Genomic DNA, 23,831 nt, shown 5'->3' with positions numbered 1-23,831 from the left:
CTTCATTACAAAGAACTTTCTAGTGATCAGAATAATGCAAACAAGGAAATGTGCTGCCCCATGAGAGGAAGAATTGCTCACCTGGGAAGGGCTGAGCAGAAAGCTGAGGATGCCAAGCAGGAAAGCAGATTAGGCCTAGATTGACTCTAAGATTCAGATCCAAGTCTGGGGCATGAGACTGGCCAATTCTTTCTGTTTCGCTAAGCAGGATTTTAGAGAAGGAACAGAAGATCAGTAAGATAAATGGGAGCAGAAAGAAGCTTCCAAGTGGAGTGAATAACTTGAACAAAGGTGCAGTGTCCTCAAGATGACTTGGGATACTCTTGATGGACTAGTTGGACTGGAGTGGACAGTTTGGGCCCTTGAGGGTCTGTGACTTTAGGCAAATCACCAGACTGTTTTAGATCACAGTTTTCTCTTCCGTAAAATGAAAGGACTAACCGAAATCAGTGGGTCTGAAATTTTCTCACAGAGACCTAGAGGGCACTCCCAAAGGCTTTGCAACCACAAGTCCTAAAGAAAATACTAGGAGGGAGTGTGTTGGTCGCTCAGTCATGTCCAACTCTTTGTGATCCCATGAACTGTAGCCCCCAGGCTCCTCTGTCTATGAAATTCTCCAGGCAAGAATACTGGAGTGGGTTGCCATTTCCTTATCCAGGGGATGTTCCCAACCCAGGGATCGAACCTGGGTCTCCTGCATTGCGGGCAGATTCTTTACCGTCTGAGCCACCAGGGAAGCCCCTGATGGGGAGTACATTTTAAAAAAAAATATTCAATTACAAACTATTTCAAACATTCAGAAAATATAGATAATAATATAACCACTAAGATAAAAGTGATGTTTAATATTTTGCTATGTTTACTATTGACCTCTTTTTTAAGAAATAAGTTAGCACTATAGCGAAAACCCGGCTTCCCAGGTAACAATAGCGGTAAACAACCCACCTGCCAATACAGGAGGCATAAGAGACTCAGGTTTGATCCCCTGTGCTCCTGAAGGATGGAGGGAATGGCAATCCACTGGAATAATCTTGCTTAGAGGATCCCACGGACAGAGGAGCGTGGCAGGCTATAATCCATAGGGTCACAAAGAGTAGGACACGACTGAAATGATGTGGCATGCATAACCAAATCCCATTGTTCATCTCGGTTTTCTTCCTTTTCCTCAGAGGTAACCACTTTCCCCAAATTGCTATGTGTTTGTCCCATTTAACTTTTTGTACTTTTATTTCATGTGTAAGCATCTATGGCACCCCACTCCAGTACTCTTGCCTGGAAAATCCTATGGATGGAGGAGCCTGGAAGGTTGCAGTCCATGGGGTCGCTGAGGGTCGGACACGACTGAGCGACTTCACTTTCACTTTTCACTTTCATGCATTGGAGAAGGAAATGGCAACCCACTTCAGTGTTCTTGCCTGGAGAATCCCAGGAACGGGGGAGCCTGGTGGGCTGCTGTCTATGGGGTTGCACAGAGTCGGACATGACTGAAGTGACTTAGCAGCAGTTGCAGCAGCAAGCATCTATAACATGTGGTATTTTTGTGTTACGTTTTACATCAATATCATACTGAATGGATCTTTTTCAACTTCCTTTTTTCCACTCATTATTATGCTTTTAAGATTTCTCTATCTTGTTAGCATGTGAATCAGTGAATTGGTTGTGTAGTACTTCATGATCAGGGATTGAACTTGCTTATCCTGCAATGGCACGCAGATTTTTTACCACTGACACACCCGGGAAGCCCCTGATGGCTCAGCATTAGAGAGTCCGCCTGCAATGCTGGAGACACAGGCTTGACCCCTGGGTCTGAAAGATTCCCTGGAAGAGGAAATAGCAACCCACTCAAGTATTCTTGTCTGGAAAATCCTACAGACAGAGGAGCCTGGTGGGCTACAGTCTGTAGGGTCGCAAAGAGCCAGTGCAAGTAAACGCACAGTCACCAGGGGTTAAGACCCCGTGTTTCCAGTGCAGGGGATGCAGGTTCAATCCCTGGTCAGATCCAACATGTCTCGAGTTGTGGGGGGAAAAAGTGATGTTCTTTTCAAATTTGTAAAAAAATATATCAGAAGTTGCTTTGCTGGGTTGTAAAATATGAGCATCTTTAATGCTTTAATGAGCATCTTTAATTTCATGTTGACTATATCCCCTTTTGTCCCAGAGTCCAATCAGGACATGAAAATAGTGGTGTCAGTGACTACCTCTATAGAGCTGATCAGCTGGGGCATCATCGCTGCATTCACTACTACAAGTCATATTTGTGTAATCTTTGTCTACTTCCAAAAGTCAAATCAGAAAATATTAGAATTGGTCATATAACTAAATATCTATACAATAAAGTCGGAGAAGGCAATGGCATCCCACTCCAGTACTCTTGCCTGGAAAATCCCATGGACAGAGGAGCCTGGTAGGCTGCCATCTATGGGGTCACACAGAGTCAGACACGACTGAAGCGACTTAGCAGCAGCAGCAGCATACAATAAAGTAATTCTTTCTAGAGTATCCTGGACAGATGACTATATAATATATCCTATACATGAATATTACCAAAGACAGAGAGCTCCAAACCTCCCAAAGTAGCCCAACTCTAGTGGTTAGAAAGTTCTCTCTTAAATTGATCTGAAAACACCTATGGCTGGGAGGGGTCTCATCTGAACTGAACTCCCCTGTGAGTCTGTTTCTTCTATGTAAAATGAGAGTAAGAATAATACCTACCTCATAATGTTGTTGTGAAGATCAAATGAGTTAGGGTGTGTGTGAATGTATACATGTGTGTATACAAAGACACATGTATATATGTATGTGTATATGTGATATGTATGCATACATATGTATATGTATATATATGTATCTATAAATGTGTACACATGTATATGTGGACATGGATACATGTATGTATATATGTATACATGTGCAATATATAAACCTGTCATATACACATATATATTTGTAGATGTAGAAAAGAAAAAGAGTGCATGAGAGAACAAGTGAGCTCCTAATAGAAAATAATATATAATAGATGTAGCTATTATTAATATTCTTCTTGCTATCATCAACTCCCTATCAACAAAACAACTGACAACAAATATTTACTGAATGTCTGCTCTCTGCAAAATACTGTGCTAAGAGTCACAGAAACATCAACCATACTTCTCTATCAGTATTTCTAAGATCCTCTGATATTGCCAGCATAGAACAGGGTTTAATATGGGGGTTCTAGACTCAAATAAGCTGGGTCTTAATTCCAACTAGCTATGATTCATGACAGTATTGCTTAATTCACTGATAAGTACTTATCTCCCATGGTAAATGTTCAATGAATGTTAGCTATTATTCATTTGAATTGACCTAGTGTTTCAGCCTGCACCTTTAGCCTATGTACAGCCTGGAGCTATACGTAGGTGATCTCAAAGCTTTATCCCAGTCTCGAAGTTTATAATTTTTTATTTAAAGTATTTATTTATTTTTATATTATCTTGGTCACACCATCCAGCATGCAGGAACTTAGTTCCCCAACCAGGGACTGAACCCGTGCCCCTTGCATTGGAAACACAGTCTTAACCACTGGACTGCCAGGGAAGTCCCCTATACTTTTTTAAATTTGGTGAAACATCTGTCTGTAAGAGATCAGGAGGAATGATTCACAACATTTTTAGGATAAAGGCATTGCACAAAGCTGAACTGACAATGGCAGGCCTTAATGCCTCCAAATGGGGAGAAATTGCACTTAGGGAGCTCACAGACTAATTCAGCTCTTGATATGAGCAGAAGCAGGACAAAACAAGCAACTCATGGAGTAATAAACACGGGGCAAACACTATAAATGCTAAATATCTATATACAGTTCTTCCTGAGGACAAGTGCTGCCTGGTTCTCACTGGAGGGACAGGTACTGTTCAAAAGTTCAGACTCTCAGCAGATTGGTTCTTTATCATCCATGTGACCCTGGCCAAATTGCTTTTAACTTTTTTATGCCTCAGTTTCCTCTACTGCAGAACAGATACAGTAATAGTACCTATATAAGGAATAGCATCTTCCTTAGTAGCTCAATTGATAAAGAATACCCTGCAATGCAGGAGACCGAGGTTCTATCCCTGGGTCAGTAAGATCCCCTGGAGAAGGAAATAGCAACCCACTCCAGTACTCTTGTCTGAGGAATTCCATGGACAGAGGACCTGGTGGGCCACAGTCCATGGGATCCCAAAGAGTTGGACACAACTGTGCGACTTTCACTTTTCAAGGAACTGTACTCAGTACAGTGCTGACATAGTAAGCAAATGCTCAGCAAAAGCACATTATTGTTATTGTCTGACAGAGGGCACCCTACGGTGAGCGATAAGTTTCCTTTCTTGGAAGATGACCTTGTCTTCTTTTTCTGACTGGAGGCTCCTCGTGGGTGGGGCCCGGTCTCTACCTTCAGAAGTTAGGCAAAATGACTCCCTTGTGACCTTGGGAGCTTCCTTATCGAGAGGAAGTGACTCCTCCGTCAGACTTGGGACTCCACAAGGGTGGAACCGCTTCTCAGAGGTGGGAACAGCAGTACTTCCACCGATCTCAGATGCATCTTGTCTCTCCCAACAGACTGAGGGTTTCCAAGAGTGTGTGTATGGCTGGCTCCCCTCCAGGCCACCCGGTGTAGGCTGATTACCTTTTATCCTCCTCCTTCAGGCGGGGAGACAACGGTGAGGAATGTGCCGCTGCAGCAGCTCCCAAGAATAGGATGGAGTGAGCCGAGAGTTGGCTCTTGGGGAGGACCTGGGGCCCCAAGCCTCGACGGGTCCCGCAATTAAGGGGCTCTGAGGAAGTCTTGAGAAGGCTGTTGCGAAACTGTGTCGGCCTCTGGGGGCAGTGGGTGAGGGGAGTGTCCCAAAAGTGACAGCAGGGAGCATTTTACGTGGATATAGGATGGAAGGCGCGTCCGGGTAACTAATGGCAACTGGGCGGAGTGAGCCTGCGCTGCGGGAGTTCTTCGACGGAGAAAAACTACGACTCCCAGGATGCCCCAGGGCCTAGCCCAGCTTTTCCGCCCGCCCACTGGCTGCCGGTCTGGCGAGCGGCGAAGCGGATTGGCCGCGGCTGTGCGGGGCTCCCCCACTAGCAGGTTAGTGGGCGCCGCCGGCAGCAGACGTTGACCGGGCGCGGGGAGTGGAGGGTGTGTGTGGGGGGGCCCCTGATCGCCATTCTGGAAACTGCCGGGCGCTGTCTCCGTAGCGTAGCCGCTGGCTGTGAGGCGCGGGGCGGGGGCGGAGACTGCGTGGCGCAGGCGCGGTGCTGGGCTTCTCCTGGGTCCCCAGACAGCTGGAGGAGATAAACAGAGCAGGAGGAGGGAGGGGAGTGCGTGTGTGAGAGCGCGCGAGGGAGTGTGAGTGTGTGTGTGAGCGCGGGTGTGAGGCGGTGCGCAGGGGCGGGCGGAGGCGCTGTCCGGCCCCGGCCAGGCGCCGGGCGGGGAGCATGGGAAGGGGCTAGAGCAGCCCGGGTCCCCCAGCCCCCTCCCCGGGATCCGCGCCCCCCCTCCGGGGAGAGGGGCCGGGCCCCCCGGACGGACATGGGCTCCTGAAGTTGCGCCGCCACCGGTCCTAGGAAGAGGCCTGACAGGTACGGGTAGCCGCCGCCTCCTGCTCTTCGCGGGCACCCAGGCGAGGACCGGCTCCGGCAGCCTTGGGCGCACGGGCCGCCTCTGCTCTGGGCCGGCCCCAGCCCTGCCGGCCCGGGGGCCTGAGCCCGTCCGCCTCGGGGTAGGAGGGGGGGCCGGGGTGTCCCAAGAAGGGGCAGGCCTCGCCGGGGCGGAGGGCAGAGTGGGCCGGGGTCATGGTGGGGACGGAGGGCTGGCTGGGACGTGGTGGGGAAGGCTCTGGGAGTTCGGGTAGCCTCAGCAGAGGGAGAGGTGGAAGTCGTCCCATCACGGGACTTTTTTGCGGAGTTTTTGTTTGACATCTGATATGGCCCGGGTCTCAGGAAGAAGGGGGCAGGTGGAAGTGCCGAGAGGGCAACGTTGACCTGACCTCCTGCTCTCTCTTAGTTTCTCTCTCTCTCTCTCTCTCTGTCTCTGTGTCCGTCCCCGTGTCCAGACCAGGCTTCTGGCAGCCGCAGATGCCTTCAGTGGCCCATCCTGGCAGCAAATTAAACTCTGCCGAGGTGTTTCCACCAGGCGACTGTAGCGCCCGTACAAAAGGGCCTTTACTTGGGAACTGGCTATTCAGTACCCACTTCAAAGGGCAAATAGGAAGTGTGGAGTAGGAGAGAGACTGCGACCCAGCAGGTTCCAATTCTCGTTGCTGAAAGCTGCAGAGACGCCCCCTTGCCAGCCAGGTTGAATTTGCCCAGTGCCCTCTGGCTCTCCTCTGCAGGTGTGCTACCGGGGTCTCTAGAAAAGAGATACCGGGACTTAACGACTCATGTCTAACAACCTAATTTGACTGTTTTGCCCAAAGGCCTTTTCTTCTATGACTTTCTTTAACTGGTAGAGCAACTTAAAGTTTTCTTCTCAAGTTAGTGAGTTTAAAAGCCTGGTAGGGTGGCTGTAGCTTCCCCATTCTTTCTGAAGATGGGTAGGTGATCAAGGCAAAGTGGCAGTTAAGTCATCACTTTTAATAAAGCCTGAAACAGTTTTGAGAAGAATATTCTGAGGTCATCTTCTGACTCAAAGGCATTATGAAATCCCCACCTAGGGCACAGGTATGCCCAGTGGCCTCACTAAACTTTTCTGTACCTTGCAGTCCTTCTTGAGTTCCTAAAAGTTGAAGGAACTACTTAAGGCTATTTTGATTTGAATTCTGGCGTCTTCTTTGTAATTCTTCTGTTTTTAAAGATATTGTTGGCTGTTGAGTATAGTAATAACTAGATCCTCTATCACATGCCAAGGAGTAACTAGAAGGGCTTCTTTGGGCCGAGTCTTAAGACTGACAATGAATTTCTTCATTGCAAGCTGTTGTGTTTCATTGGTAGGTGGGAAAACAACCTTTTCTGCCATAGTTTGTGATCACACTGCTTCAGTTCTGGAGTCCAGTGATCCTTCCCTCTTTTAATCTGTTTGGGGGCAATTATGTTCAAGTTACATCCCTGTTTGTAGAAGCAGTGCTTTGGGTCAACTTTGAGGAATAACTGAACAGCAATTCATATTTGTGCCTGGGACTCCTTCCCTTGGGGTCACTGAAGGAAAGAATATGTGTAATGCTTGTGGTGATGATGTCATTGACGATTTGCCAGTTTTGAGTTTTAAAGTTGTCAAACAGCTTTCCGAGCTGGAAAGAACTCATGAGACATCCTGTGAAGGATATTTTCACACACCTGGGCTTCAGAATCTGGCAGGTTACAACTGAAGAAGCCCCCTGCTAAACATCTGTAGCTCTGGAGAGGCTAACTGCTGGGATGATCCAGAACTGTGACTTTATTCTTTAATTATTTTTCTTCTCTCTTTTTTGAATTAAGGAATATAGCCTGCATGTGCAGTCCTGGGTCTCAGAGAGGGAGTCATAGACAACACGTACTGTGGTGATACTTACCTTTTCTTTTGGGCGACTGGTTTAATGATCCATTCTGTTTCCTTTCTTCTTTCATCGTCACCTTTCCAGATTCTCCACCACATCTTTGGGCTGCCAAACCCATATAACTCTTGGGCTGTGCTTTCTTCTCAGCTGTATAATAAGAAAGCTGTTCAAAAACCCAAGCCTTGATAGTTCCCATCAGAAACCAGTCCCTTGTGTTACGTTTAATTCTGGCTCATTTACTGTGAGGGATATTTGCTAATTGGAATACATCCTAAAAAGTGACTGACATTTATTGAGGGCCTGGTATATGTCAGACTCTATGCTCAGTAGTGTTCTTACTTTATCTAATTTAACCTTTATGACTACCCAGTGAGGTGAAAATCATTTTTCCTGGTATACATATGAAGATACTGGTTCAGAGAGGTAAAATAACTTGCTTAAGGCCACATAACTAGTAAGTGAAAGGATCAGAATTCAGACCTAGTTCTGTCTCCTCGGGGACAGTGACACTTGATCAGGAGCTGAAGGGACCACAGCAAAGAGCCTGGGGGACATATGCTTGAAGAACTGTCGTTGGAAAGGGAACTGGACTTTCCTCTGTGTGATCCTGGAATGCAGCACTAGGATCAGAGGATGAAAATCCCAAGAGGGTAGATGTTGGCGTGACAGGCGAGAATTTGGCTTTCTAAAAACAAAATGGGCTGCCTTGTGAAGGAGTGAGTTAGCCATCACTGGAAGCATTCAAGCAGAGGCTTTGCCACTTTTTATCAAAGATATGGTAGAGGAGTTCATACTTACGCAGTTAATTGGACAAGCTTTTTTTTTTAGTATTTTAAACTGTTAATATGTGAAAATTATATAAAATTCCTATTGTTTTGATCCATAAAAAACTAATATGTATTGAATATTTTGTGCCTGGTACCTGCTGGACACTTTTCTTCCAAGATTTCATTTAGTCCTAGTGATAAGTATTATCACTATTCCCACTCTGCAGATGAGGAAACTGAGGATCCAGAAAGTTGACAGATATGCTGGAGGTTACACAGGGAGTGATATCAGGGCTGATACTTGATCCTATGTGTGCACCTTCTTAGATGCGTGTCCTGGAGTAAATCACATGTTCTCTCAGAGCTATGCTTTTCTGATCTGTGAAATGACCACCTACTCTACAGTGGGTTTGTGAGGACTCACTGATGTAATATTTGCTTTTCATTAGATCTCATCTGTTGCCCCTCAAGGGCCTGGGTTTGGGGGTGAAGGGACTTTGGTTTCTTCAGGGTGAATTCAGGCCTGTCGGAAACCCTGAGAGTAGTTCTGGGGTTCATTCTTGGTGCTATTAGTAATAGCTGCTGACTCCACAAAGGGCCTTGTGGCATTAGTGACTAATACCTTAAAAACTTGGGGCCTGAATAAGAGGAGGATTCAGCCAGCAGGTTGGGGTACGGGAGGCAGTGTTGGAGGCTGTGTGGAATGGAAGTTCTCACCCTGTTGTAGAATCAGATTCAGGAGTCACTGCTGCATGTTTATATTTAGTGTCTCATTTTAGAATGAACAAGGTCCTAACTGCTAGAGCTGTGACAGAGCTGGATGCAAAGAATGATAACCCTTAATCCTCCCTGTAGCCATCTGGGGAGGTATTAACCCCATTTTCTTGGGGAAGGGGGCAGAGGAGGATCTGTCCTTGCCCAGGTAGCTATCTACAAGCTTTTTGGAGGCAGTGTTAGGATCAGGACCTTGGTAAAATTATGTCCTTGTTCATAACCTCCAGATTTTATTTTCGGAAAGCATAAAACTGTGCTTATTCTTGAACCTCTTAGAGAGCCTTTCTCAGAATGGGAGTCAGGCGTTTCTGGTCAGGGAGCTTCATCTGTTGAGGCCTGAGTGTTTGGGTGCCAGTGGCTCTTCTGGTTCCCTCTTGAGCTGGACATCTGGATGTAACACAACTGCAGTTGAATCAAAAAGGAAACATTTCCAAATTGATCAACTTAGTTTTCCTTGACCTTTCTGCTAGGAGTGAAATTAGAGGGTGAAACTTAAAGGGCTTCCCTATGAGAGGTACATTGAGTTGTGGCAGGATTGGGGGCGATGCAAGTTAAAGGTGAAATGCAAGACCAGATGCTCTTGAATTCAGTGAGAAAGGATAATGTTATCAGAATACTCTCCCATTTCTGTTTCTCTTCCCTTCCACTACCTTAAGATAATTGTGGCCCTATGACACTGCAGATAAATTAGTATGTATGGTCACTGAAAAGCAAAGTTCTGAGAACAGGAAAATCTTTTACAAAACTCAGATGGTGATAGAGAACTCTACAGACAGAGAAGACATCAAGGTGAGTTTTCATCCAGAGCTCCCACAAAGTGGAGCATTTCTTAGGATGGCCTTTCCCAGAGAATGCTTCAGTCAGCCCCATACGGAATCATTTAAGCCAGGAGCCTCAGAGATGGCAAAAGAACTTTTCCAGTGATGCTTGGCTGATGGGCTTGTCCTGCCATCCACACCTTTCTCAGATGTTCTTGTGCCAACTTAGTCCATGACCCTGAAATGCAAGCTTTAAGTTTGTGTTTGAGACCAGCAGAGTCAAGGTGATTTTGATGCCTTAGCCTAACCCTAAGAAATAAGAGACAGAGTGTCTTTTGGCAAAGAGTGCTTGGACGTGGTCTAAATAAAGATAGTAGTAGTAATTCTTTTTTAGTGGTCAACAGCCTGGGTTCTGGAGATGAACTATCTAGTTTGACTCTTCATATAATTACTGTAACTTTGGGCAAGTTAACTTCTCCATGCCTCAGTCCTTCATCTATAAAATGAAAATAATAGTAGTACCTGTCTCATAGGGCTGTTATGAGGAGGGGTCTGTCAGATTGTATTTGTAAAATGCTTAGAATGTCCAATAAATACTATTTGCTAGGCTCGGTATCAGGCATTTCCTCCCATTCCTCATCACTCTGTGAAGGTGGGCTTTATAATCCCTGTTTTATAGATTAGGCAACTGAGGTTTAGAAATACTGTCACAGAGAAAGTAGGTGGCAGAACTGGGTTTTGAACCTGAGGTCTGTTGGACTCCGCAGCCAACTTTTTATTTTATTATTTTAGTTCAGATTACCTTTATGCATTGGAAGTGCATTTTTCCCCCCATAGGATTGCTCCAGTAGGAAAACCATTGCAAATAGAGAGGAAACTTGCATATATCTTTTGCATAATTCAGGATGTTGACTGGGAGGTCGGTCAGTTGTCACTCAGCTGGAGGCACCTCCCTGCAGTGGGAGGCAGCAAGACCAGAGGAAAGAGAGTACAGATGATGAGGGTTCAGTCTCCACTCTGCTGCTTCCTAGCAGTGTGTCCTGGGATAAGGGTATTGAAATAGATTTTGCAGTGCATCTCAGTCTACCTCTCATTTTACAGATGGGTAAATAGGCTGAGGGAATGAAGTGCCGTACTCAGAGTCACATAGCCAGTTAGAGGCAGGTCTTGGCCTGGAGCACAAGACCCTAATCCCAGTTCAGTGCCTCTCCCTCAGTACCGCATAGCAGTGGGCTTCTGTTCCCCCTTGTTAAAAGGGGATCGTAGGAACTTTACAGCTTCTTCTCCAGATTATTGTGAAGTTCAAATAAAAGCATGAACAGAAGCATTGCGATAGGTATAAAACACTGTTTGTGTGCAAGGCAGTCCTGCTGTTGTTCATTCAGCAAGTTTTAATATATTGGTACCTGCTAAGTTCACATCACTCCTTGGGAGACCCAGAAGGGGTCAGTAGATGAATCAGATAGATAGAGTTGGCCCTCAGGATGTTTTCAGTCTGTTAAGGAAAAGAAGCCGCATAAGTAACTGCTATTCAAGTTAGGAGACGAAGGAAAGGGTGAGAACTAAATTTTCTTAAATTGTGATTTTGAGGTAGAGAACCGAAGAAAGGGTTTGGGGACTTTTCCTCCTTTACAGCTGAGATATAACTTACTTACCATAAAACTCATGCTTTTAATGTGTGCAGTTCTTTACTTTTTGATATAGTCACAGTTGTATAACCATCTAATTCTGGAACATTTTCGTCACCCCCCCAAAAGAAAACCATGCCCTTTAGCTATCACTGCCCACCCCCAATCACCCCATCTTCTCTCTCAACCGTAGACAACCACTAATCTACTTTCTGTCTCTACAGCTTTTTCTATTCTTGAGATTTCACATAAATGAATTCACACAATATGTGGCATTTTGGGACTGGCTTCTTTCCCTTAGCATAATGTCTTCAAGTTTTCATCCATGTTACAGCGTGAATCAATACTTCATTCCTTTCTATGACCAAATAACATTCCGTTGTACGAATAAGCCACATTTTGTTTATCCATTCATCAGTTGATGGACATTTTGGTGGTTTCTATCTTTTAGCTATTGTGAATAATGTTACTATATGCATTCTTACACAAGTTTTGTATAGAATTTCTTTGTTTTCAACAAAGTCACTTTTTTCCTCCTGATCTTGTATTTCAAAGCTAGCAGAGGTGATAAAGACATCCTGTTCTCTATGCCCCACCATACCACGCACAATGGAATCCTCAAGGTCAGCTTTGTCTCTGGTAGGGAAGGAAATGTGGAAGAAATGTTGTAACCATGCCACTGAGCATAGATAACAGGAGTTATCCGGTCTTAGAATTTAGGTTTGTCTGTCATATATTCACATAGCTCAGTTGGTAAAGAATCTGCCTGCAATGCAGGAGAGCCCAGTTCAGTTCCTGGGTGGGGAAGATCCACTGGAGAAGGGGTAGGCTACCCACTCTAGTATTCTTGGGCTTCCCTTGTGGCTCAGCTGGTAAAGAATCTGCCTGCAATGTGGGAGACCTGGGTTTGATCCCTGGCTTGGGAAGATCCCCTGGAGAAGGGAACAGCTACCCACTCCAGTATTCTAGCCTGAAGAATGTCCATGGGGTCGGACACAGCTGAGCGACTTTTACTTCACTACTGCTGCTGCCGCTAAGTCACTTCAGTCGTGTCCAACTAAGCCTTCATTTAATCATTTATTAAGCCCCACTATGATCCAGGTATTGGAGAAGGAAATGGCAACCCACTCCAGTGTTCTTGCCTGGAGAATCCCAGGGACGGAGGAGCCTGGTGGGCTGCCGTCTCTGGGGTCGCACAGAGTCGGACATGACTGAACCGACTTAGCAGCAGCAGCAGCAGCATGATCCAGGTATATATTTTGCACTTTTATACATACTTCATCATTTATTCCTCACAATGATCCATTGAAGGAGGTTAGCATCCCTCTTTTACAAGTGAGCAAATTGAAACTCAGAAAGATTAAGTAACTTGCCCAACCAGAGGCTGAAATTCAGGCCCAGGTGCCTACGTATTTTAAGTCTGCTTCTCTTTCTGCTACATTAACCAGAGCCCAAACAAGGACTGTGGCACACCTAAAATGGGTGGTTTCTCATGTTTGCATATTACCGTTTAATCCTTGGTTCCAGATGAGTAATCTTCTCCAGGTGTACTTTGTTCTAGGGTTTGTTAACCTTAAGCTGTTATATTACTGGTACCCTTTGCATTATGACCCTGGAGAAGGAAATGGTAGCCCACTCCAATATTCTTGCCTGGAGAATCCCATGGACAGAGGAGCCTGGCAGGCTACAGTCCATTGGGTTGCACAGAGTCGGACATGACTGAGTGACTAACACTTGCATTATGAAGTATGAGTTTAAGTCCTCCAAACTGAATTTTATTAGCTTCCTTTAACTGTAACAGACATAGGCCCTTTGAAGAAAGTTTCCCAGTAGCCTAAGTTAGAAGTCTGTGGAAGTGATGGTGTTAAGTTCTAGGTGTTTTAGAGCTCCAGGAACAGAATACCCTTTGGAAGATACAACATCTACATAGCAGCTCATGTTTTCTTTATAACATTAAGTCATATGTTTTCCTCTGTGCCTTAGGTGTTTCTATATTTCTCATATTTCTGATTCACAAAAACTGGCTTCCTTCTTCCTCTTTTCCATTGAATATCAGCTGGAGTTTGCCTGTAGTATCTTAAATTACAAGTAAATACCATTCCTAAATCTTTCTATTCTAGATGGAGAACGTTTTCTTGAACTTTCATGTTCTGCCAGAAAATTAGCCCTCAATGTTATGAGCGCTTTAAGTGTGAAAATCAGAGTTTACTTATTAACTGTGCTATCCTTAGGATGAAGAAGATACATTAAAAGTTTCTTGTTGTCTGGGAGTTCCCTGGTGGTTAGGACTCAGCCCTTTCACTGTGATGGCCTCAGTTCAGTCCCTGGTTGGGAAGCTAAATTCCCACAAGCCATGTGGTGCAGCCAAAAAAAAAGTTGCGTGTCGACTGTTAAACTCTTCCTTCTTCATTAGTGATTTCCCAGGAGTCTGCCTAGCTCTACTGTTACATGTTTAGATGTGTGAATAAATGAGTATAATAAGATTTAATTTTTTATTCCATGTTGTTCCTTCTGAATTTACTGTCCTAGCTATTCATTTTGATCATTTGACTAAAAGTTAGCCTTCTTCAGTCTCTCTTTGGAGCTCTGATTATGGCCTGGGTGCCTTTGATACTCAAGTAACTATGACTACATTGTGAGCTCTTAGTCTAGCACAGAACCTGGCAAAGTAGACACTGAAATTGTTACTTTATGGATTCTTGAAGTCACTTAGTTTGGTCTTTTTACCCCTCAACAGAACTGAATATTATGTAATTCGCATACTGCACCAGAGATAGAAATTCTCTTGAGTTAAACACTTTTCTAATGTTTAATCACACACACACACACACACACACGTAACTTCCTTTTGCCAATTTCAATATTTCATTCATATCATTTCATGTCTATGAGTTCTTTACTCTGTAGAATTGACTATTTCTGAACCTTCCTTAAAATAATGCTTTTAAAATTTGACCATGATTGAATCTCATATTTATATAACTTTTATTTATTGCTCTGATTATTTGTATTTGAGAAGTATGAAACTAGTTATGCCCTCTGTACATTTGAGTGTATTTCTCTCCTGAGGTGACCCTTTTAAATGATCTCTACTTAGAAGTGTTTCCAGTTATGCTTGTCTGCCTCTAAAAGTTTATGAAGAGGAGAGGGTGGGCTGTGTTACAAAATGAGCTCTCTGCCAGTGTGCTATCATTTCTTCTCAGGATGGGAATGGAACTGTTTACCAAAATACCACCTGAGCAGTAATTGTGTTAAATTTGACATTTTGGGTCTTAAACCTCTGCCTGCCAGTCTGATACTGTTTTAAATCTCAGTTTCCATTTTACCATTTACCTGAATGGCAGTGATTTTTGCTTACCTAGTTTCTCTGCTTTTACTCTTCTTGTTCCTTTTAGTATTTCCAAGCTACACACCAATATCAGCTAGAGTTCCTTGTGGCTTGTGGGATTTTAGTTCTCCCAGCGGGGACTGAACGCATGCCCTTGGCAGTGAAAACACCGAGTCCTAACTGCTGGACCACCAGGGAACTCCCTAAAGTCCCTTGCCTTTGATTCTTTGCTTCTTTGCATAGGTACTGTATCTTTTCATCTTCACTATTCCCGCATGACTAGCACAGTGCTGGGTGCTTGGTAAAAATTCAGTTTATGTTTTAAGAAAATTAGTGAATGAATAATGACAATTTATTTGGCTCTTTTGGGGATTCCCTGATAGCTCAATTGGTAAGAATCTGCCTGCAATGCAGGAGACCCCGGTTCTATTCCTGGACCGGGAAGATCCGCTGGAGAAGGGATAAGCCACCCACTGCAGTATTCTTGGGCTTCACTTGTGGCTCAGCTGGTAAAGAATCTGCCTGCAATGCAGGAGACCTGGATTTGGTCCCTGGGTTGGGAAGATCCCCTGGAGAAGGGAAAGACTTCCTACTCTAGTATTCTGGTCTGGAGAATTCATTTACCCCTATTCATTTATGACCCCTATACAGTCCATGGGGTCGCAGAGTCAGGCACAACTGAGCGACTTTCACTTGGGGATTCTTGTGGTGATCATTGCTCTAGGAAATTGCAGTCTGGAGTAATTTATTTATGTATACATAGTGGTTAAGAGTGTACATAGTTTTGGGTTTGGGTCCCTGCTGTGTCTCCAGTTTATCAGCTATGTGACATGGGAATTGTTTCCTATCTGTCTCCTTGTGTGTTCAGTGAAGCTAAGACCAGCATCTACCATACAAGGTTTTGAGCTGATCTTAGCACTGGTTGTCTCCCTTCTTAGAATTGTATCCCCCTAGATCTTTATGACTTCTTGCCATTCACACTTCAGCTTAAATCTCATCTTCTCAAAGAACTCCTCTGTATCAGACCGGATTTGTAGCTGTCAGCAACAGAAACCAATTCTAGATGATTCTTAAAAAGATATTAAGGAAACTCAACAAAATATCAAGGAAGGCTATGAAGCCTGACTTGAAGAATGGGCTAGAACAAGGGAAATTAGTTACCAGCCAGGACCCACAGCCAAAATTACTCACAGAACCGGTCCATGAGATCATTGCTGCCACTTACGTAGCTTACACCACCACCAGCTGACTGGACCTTAATGGCAACTATAGCACCCCTTCCTGCCAGCATGGACTCTCCATGGTCCTCTGATCCTTTGACAGCAGATCTCAATTAAGGTCTGGGGCTCACGTACCTGTTGACATAGCCTGGGCCATACGCACACACACTAGGTATAGGAGAGCCTCAGAAAGAGAATCTTGTCTCCACCATTCTCACTTCATAGTGAGAGGGCTCTCTACTTCCCACCAGACTCATCAGATGGGAAATTCCCAAAATACAGGAAGGAAGTTCACAAGCTGAGCAGCCAGACAACTCCAAAACGCACTATATCGTTTTTAACCTCAAGTCTAAAAGTAGCTCATCAGTCACTCTCTGATCAGCTTGTTTTATTTTCATCATAGCACTTTTCGCTACTGGATATAGTCTTATTTTATTTGTATTATTATTTGCTATCTATCCCCTCTTGCTAGAGTATAGGTACCCTGAGAATAAGGAGTTTATCTCTTCTGTTCACTGCTATGTCTCCTAGGTCTGGAATAGTACCTGGCATATAGTAGAAGCTTCTTGTGCTCACTGTTGAATGAATAAATGAATGGATGAATAAATATAAAGCACTTAGCATAATTCTTGGCACATAGTAAGTACATAATATTTGGCACCGTACTAGTTCTTAGCAGATACAAGTATTTGTGTTCCTTTCAAAATAAAATTAGGGAAAAGGCTTTATATTTACATTATTTTATTTGACCTTCCCAGTAACGTTCTGAGGAAAAGGGTGTTGGGAGGAAAAAGTGAGCCTTCTTCTGGTGAAGCATGCATGGCCCTTCACTTTGTTTCAGTCCTTCCTGTGCCTGTGAGTCACAGGAATGAGTGCCTACTTAGAGAGATTAAGAGACTTGACCAAGGCCACATGGCTGGTCTTACTTTATATCAGATATACTCACTGACTTTGGTGTTTTCCATTGTGATAAGCCCCATCTCATATTCATGGTGATTGTGGCGGCAATTACTGTTAATATTTTGGCTTTGACTGTTATAACACAAATCAGAGTCATAAACACAATTGCAGGCCAGTGCTTAATTGATGTCAGTTTGTTCAAAATCACAGAATTGTAGTTCTTACAATGGCATCCCTGTATGTTCTTGGTGCTTGTAGGTCTTGTGATCCTAGGAAGTGCCCATGACTTCCATATATCCCTGGTAATGCTTACTGAGATGCAGTGCTGGTTTGCTTCCACATTCTAAGGAAAGGTTCTTGCCCTTTTAAGAGCTTGTAATCCCAAAATAGATCATGGAGACATAAGCCCCAAAGAATTCAAGCTGAATGGGAGCATCTAATCAGGCAGCAAGTTTTTTTGTTTTTTTTTTTTTTGTCCTACTGTGTGCCTAGCACTAAAGGGGAAAAAGCAATCTCTGATAACATAGTGTTTATAAATGGAGTCTCCTTTTGTGGTTAAATGCCAAGAGGAAGGGAAGGAGTCTGCTCACAGCTCAGGTGGGGAATGTTTGGTTTTAGGAGGGTGTACAAGGGATCTGCAGGAGGCCAGCAGGGGGAAAGCCCAGGCCAGGAGATCCAGAAGTGGCTTCAGGGGGTCCTGCTGACTCAGGAGGGTTAGCAGAGAGGCCTGATGGGTCCCCAAGCCATTGTTATAGGGCCATAATGGAGAAGAAAGGCTGGACCTCCTGTGTGACTCCAGAGGTAGAAACAGGACCAAAAAGTGGGCATAACAACAGGCAGAACTTGCTTTTAAAATTTTGTGGGTATATTTTCTCTAGCTGTTTTTTTTTCTGATTGTAAAATTAATGTGGTTGTATAGAAAAAAATTGAAAACATCAAAAAGTAGAAGGAAAAAGTCAGTCATACTATTTATTATCTAAAGATGGCAATTATTATTTTTTATATTTCCTTTTTTAAACATAGCTGTGATGATAGTGTTTATTGCAAAAGAAAATACAGGCATTTTGATATAAACATTTTTCTTTCACAAGTAGCCTTTCTAATATCATATGGCTATCCATTATTTAGCTGTTCCTCTATCATTGTAAACCTGGGTGGCTTTATTTATTTATTTTGCTCTTCCAAACTCTGTGATGAGTGTGCTTCAGTGTGGAACTTTTTTATTTCTCATATTTTGTGCTTTCTTAATGGTAAATTATCAGAAATGGTTTCTCTGTCAGAGTTGTATAACAAAGAAATAGTTTGCTTCAGGAGGTTCCAAGTATGAAAGTCTACCTATCAGGATACTGAAGAAGGTTTTCTTAGAGTTGGACTGGTCACCATTAAATTCCCTCTCCACTCTTTGACTCTGTGAATCTGTTGGAAAGTTGAATGTTCTGTCTGTGATACTGATTTGGTTTGGGGGAGAGCTAAGCTGAAGGTCAGGGATTTTGAAGCATAATTAAAAGTTACAGACTGGTGGCCACAGACGGATACTGAGCAAGTGAAACTTGACATCTTTCTCGCTGTATGCCTTGTTCATTCTTTCAGGATGTGTTTCCATCTTCCTTCATACTCATAGTCACACACAGACACACACACACACCCATTTTCTGGAGAAGCACACACGGCTCCTTCAGTGTTTGTTCCAGTATTTCCTGTGGCTGTGAATCACTGTCTCTCCCCTGCCCCTTTGACCCTCCAGAGGTTCTTCAACACCGTGGAGCAGGGCCAGCACACCATGTCGTAAATCACAGGCAGTAGCCAGTTTACTGGGTGGGCTGGTGGGGTATTTTAGGGGTGGAATCAGGGCTCCAAAGCCACCTTTCCCCATCCCCCAAGGTTTGATGATTTTTCTTCCCCCAGGTAATTAAATGTGTGTCTTGTGGACCTGGGCTTGGCTGGAATGCTCAAGGGTCCTGAAGATACTTCTATAGCATCCTTCTGTTGAACCCATTAAGAGAAGATGGCAAAAGTCAACATAACTAGAGACCTCATCCGTAGGCAGATAAAGGTAAGCAACCCAGGCCCATGATCCAGAACATGAGGTCCTTTTTCCCCACAGGTTTCTTTTATAGCTGAGTAAACTGAGGACTAGAGTCTCTGACTTGCCCGAAGTCACACAACTAATTTAATTAGTGACAGACCCAGGACTGGAGCCGAGGTCCCTTGACTCTGTCTTTTACCCGTGAACGTGGGATGCATGGGGATTCCTCTGTGCAAGCACGTGTACCTGGGCTCCTGAGGTTGCTGGAGTCTGGGGAGGGAGGGGAGCATGGGTGTGCACATCTCTGAGGGTGGGGGTGCAGCAGAAGGAAGTAAGTAGAGCTTCTTCATGTTGCTCTGGCTGCTCAGCTGAACCTGGGAGAGCCCTAATCCCACTTTAGCTTAAGCTCGCTCTTCTCTTCTTCAAGGGTCTCCTGTACCAAAGCCTGTACCTCTTCTTTGAGGTTTGTACATGGAAGACAGTCTCATACTGTGAGATAAATAGATGACTGGGCAGTCACACTCATTTAGCTATGTAGCCCAGACTTTGTCAGGGAGGCCCTCAGTAAAGGAACATAGGGTTTTAATGGAGGAGATTCAACCAAGACAAGATGTGCTTCTGAAATAAGAACCCCAGGCTGGGGTCAGGAGCTTATAATCTCCCTGCCCTAATTAACTACCTGTATGACTTTAGTCATTTCACTTCCTTGTGCTACGGTTTTCTACTGTTAAGCGATAATAATGTCTGTCTGCGTGCAGGCTAATCTTGAGGATAAAATCTAAAAGAACCTGAGAAAGTTCTTTGTAAAGGTTCGGTGCCAAAAATCTTTAAAAAATTAAGTGGCGTGCAGCATAAGGTGTGGTCACCTCTGGAAGGACCGAGTATATGCCTCTACACGAGCCATGTACTTGGTGCACGTTGGTCTGCCTGTCATGTATTTTGCTCTGCATCCTTTTGCAGCTTTGTTCACTTGTTGGGGCATTTTCTTGGTTTGATTTCATTAGACTGGGTGGCCCTCAAGGGCCAGGACTAATTCCTAGAGGCACAGAGTCACAGAATTGAAGGACTATGCAAGTTATTTTTCTCCTTTGTATATATCCCGCAATATGTGTCCTAAAGATGATGCCCACCTCCTTTAACCTAAATATGGAAACATTCCCTCTTTGTGTTTTAGGTTTTTTTTTTTTTTTTTGAACCTAACAATTAGGACTTAGTGCTTGATTATATGCTCCCTTGTATTCTCTAATCCCTGCTGAAGTATAGTGTAAGCTCCTGCAGGCCAGTTTCTTGTTCTCTCTTTCTAGCTCTAGCCCAGCACATTGCTGTGTATGTAATAGGAACGTAGTAAATCATGTTACATTTGAATCAGTTGAACCTGAGTTTGTTTCTGTCCGCAGGAGCGGGGTGCCCTGAGCTTTGAGCGCCGCTACCATGTCACTGATCCCTTTATCAGACGGCTGGGCCTGGAAGCAGAGCTGCAGGTAAGAGATCCAGTTTGCACCCTAGACGCAGATAACTGGTTCTCTACTCTCTGCCTGCCGAGAATCCTCTTGGCACTGTTCAAGGCATAAACAATTTTTCTCTGTAGGTCATACCTGAAGGTTACCTCTCCTTTATAGCAGCTTTATTAGGCACAGAAATCTGAATCAAGATTAGTGATTGACACGGTCACACAGAAGTTGTTTTTTGTCATATTATTTCCTTGGTGCTTGGAAGAAGACTATTGAATTTCTTTCATACTGCTGTTTTTACTATTGGCTTGGACAGTTAAGATTCTTACCTTTGTATATGAATTTAGAGTTTACAAAGTGTTTTCTGTCACACACACATGCACACACACATGCTTTCTCATTTTAGCTTCAGAGAAATGCTGTGGGAGGTAGATAGGAAATAGATACATATTTTTTTTTAAAAAAGCGATTTAGAAAAACTCAGCACCTTGTTCAGTGTTGTCCTGTCCAGTCCATGGAGAGTTAGGTCTAGAGTCCAGAAGTTGAGCTTTTTCGTTGTGTCAGACATAAAAACAGTCCTTAATGTTAGTTTCATTCTCTTTCCTTCCTCAAGATCATGTTCTGAATCCAACTTTTAGCTGTCCTATCCAACTTAGTGTCATCCTTGGTTCCTTCACATTAATGTTTATAAGTGATTGTGTTGATCTTAGAAAAAGATTAGAAAGGAAATTATTGAATACTAACAGTGTTACCTGGAGGTAATAAAATTATAGATGATTGTTATTGCTTTCTTTTCGTTATAAACTTTTATCCCTTATAAAATATGACTACATTAATAGTAATATGGAAAAGAGAACTAGAAATTACATCTTATTCCCATCTCCCTAATATAGTTACTATTTTCATTTTATATACTTTGTTTTATCTCTTGCATATTTTCACATAATTGTAATCCCACTTTGATTTGATATTTTTTTCTATAATAATCCTTTTCTCTGTGTTCCAAGTAGTCCTCACTACTTTCACTGAAAATTTTTTTCTGATTATAGAAGTAGTAAATAACGTAGTAGAAAATATGGAATCAACAGAAATACATAGAGAAGAAAACAAAAATCACTTTTAATTCTTCCATCCAGAGATAAACATTGTTACTGTTTAGAATATTACTTTTGTGTATTATGAAGCAGAATGCTCATTAAGAGATGGTCATTAGAGTTGGATAAATTTAGTTTCAAGACCTGTCTTCTCTCCAGCTATATGTACAAGTTACCCCTCATTTCCTGATCTATGAAATGGAACAATAGCTGAGAACTGTTGTGATGATTAAATGAGGTGATTTTGTAAAGTGATTAATACAATACCTGGATCATAGTAAGGTAGTTCAGTAAATAACGATTATTAAGTCTTCCAGTTTTTTTAATGCTTATATAAATTTTTTTCTACAAAATTGGGCTTATACCATTTACACAGTTTGTTACACTCTTTTATCCTTTTATTTCTCCATATCCCATGGACGGAAGATGCTGGTGGGCTACAGTCCATAGGGTTGCAGAGTCAGACACGCCTGGAGCGACTTAGCACACACGCACATATCTCTAAAAAGTCTCTGAACACATGAGTTTGTAAATATATTGTTTATCCTTTGTTTGTTTCTTTTCCATATTTCCTTTAGAGTATAAAGTACATCTGTTTAGTGCAGTTGGGGGTGGTTATTGGAAAGTTTCACCTCCGAGGGAACATTTGGTAATGTCCAGACACAATTCTGGCTGTGAAAACTAAAAGAGCTCTCCTGGCATATTGTGAATAGAGTGCAGGGATGCTGCTAAACATCCTACAATCAGAGTACAACAAAGAACATGCAGCAAAGGATCATGCAGCGCCCAGTGCCAATAATGCCAAGGCTGAGAAACCCCGCTCGGGGGGATGCTGAGTAGACAGTTCCCGCTAGCTAGCTGGGCTTCTCCTTTTAGCTGTGCCTCCACCCAACCCATATTGTCTCTACTGTCTCTTCCTGGTCTGATAACTTTGTCCACAGTAGCCTTGGAAACTTTGGTGAACACAAAACAGGATTCTATGATTCCCAAAGATTTCACACTCAAAGACAAAAATATGTTAAGGTGGATGAACTGTTTGAATTTACACCTGGCTGAAGGCAGCCTTGTTGGGGACCTGTAGTAGCGGGGCACAATATGAAGGAATGCACACAGGTTTAGATGTTAAAGCACACATCCCAGCTTTGCCACTTGTGAGACTTAGAGAAGTCAGAGCAGATGGAAAGAAGTCTGGGAGAAAAAAACAGGCTTATGAGAGAATCAGGGGGTTGGACCTATAAAGTTGGAAAGCCTGTTGGATAGCTTTGTGGAGATGTCAGGTAGGCAGTTACCAACTGCTGTCAGTGCTAACTAGGGGAGAGCTCTGGACCATAGGGAGAAATTCAGAGACTTCAGCTATCCATTTAGGCTTAAAGAAAAGAGTCAAGATCTAACTCTTAAGAGATACTCCAGCTGTCAGAATTGATTACAATCTAAGGAGATTGAAAAGTTAACCACCAAAGAGAATCCATGAAGTAGAACAGAAACAAAACCAGGAGAGTGTAAGGAGAGCGTTTCCAGAAAGGAGTGGTCAGTTTTACTCAGTACTTCAGAAAGTTTGAATAAGTGGGAGCAAAACAATAACTGTGGCCTAAACTAGAGCAGTTTTTTTGGAGTGGTGAGAATAGATACTAGACGGAAGGAGTAAGTTGGACATGAAGGAGTGCAGTAGCAAGTAATGGTAGTGGTTTTGCCACTTAAGTCGTGTCCAACTCTTGCGACCCCGTGGACTGTAGCTTGCCAGGTTCCTCTGTCCATGGGATTCTCCAGGCAAGAATTCTGGAGTGGGTTACCATTTTCTTCTCCAGGGAATGTTCCCAACCCAGGAATCAAACCCAGGTCTCCTGCATTGCAGGCAGATTCTTTACCGACTGAGCTATCAGGGAAGCCCGTAGCAAGTAGACAACTCTATATTAAAAAAATTTTTTTAGGAAATTCTCTCATAGTCCCATGGTTAAGACTCGGTGCTTTCACTGCAGTGGGCCTGGGTTCATTCTCTCGTTGAGGAGCTGAGATCCCGCAACTGCACAAAATTTTAAAGAGGGTGATTAAATTTTATTTATCTATTTATTTCGTTATTACAAACTTTTCCCCTAGATAAAAGGAAAAATAGGATGTAAGCAGTAAAAAAGGTAAACAGTTGCAGGAAGGGGGACCCTTTCCAGGGCCGGAGAGTGGGCTCTTGCTAACCCTCAGAAACAAATTGTCCGAGGAGACACACACGCTGACAAAGCAAGAGACTTTATTGGGAAGGGGCACCCAGGCAGAGAGCAGCAGGGTAAAGGAACCCAAGAGAACTGCTCTGCCCTGGGCTTAGAGTCTCAGGTTTTATGGTGATAGGATTAATTCCTGGGTTGTCCCTGGCCAGTCATTCTGACCCAGAGTCCTTCCCGCTGGCACACTC

General features: G+C 43.5%; 1 protein-coding gene across 2 annotated transcripts in view; it reads left to right on the top strand.

Annotated features, from left to right (window-relative positions):
- The first annotated feature begins 5,400 nt into the window (after window positions 1-5,400).
- Window positions 5,401-23,831, top strand: part of WDTC1 (WD and tetratricopeptide repeats 1) — a 61,398-nt gene continuing 42,967 nt past the window's right edge. For both annotated transcript variants that reach the window (XM_068967360.1, XM_068967359.1), the window contains exons 1-3: window positions 5,401-5,592; window positions 18,765-18,912; window positions 20,283-20,366. In XM_068967360.1, the coding sequence (XP_068823461.1) occupies window positions 18,865-18,912; window positions 20,283-20,366 (132 nt within the window). In that variant the 5' untranslated portion in view covers window positions 5,401-5,592; window positions 18,765-18,864. The remainder of the gene's footprint in view (window positions 5,593-18,764; window positions 18,913-20,282; window positions 20,367-23,831) is intronic.

Source organism: Capricornis sumatraensis, chromosome 3, assembly GCF_032405125.1.
Source record: "Capricornis sumatraensis isolate serow.1 chromosome 3, serow.2, whole genome shotgun sequence".
Classification (NCBI taxonomy): domain Eukaryota; kingdom Metazoa; phylum Chordata; class Mammalia; order Artiodactyla; family Bovidae; genus Capricornis; species Capricornis sumatraensis.
This window is presented reverse-complemented; position numbering and strand designations above follow the sequence as displayed.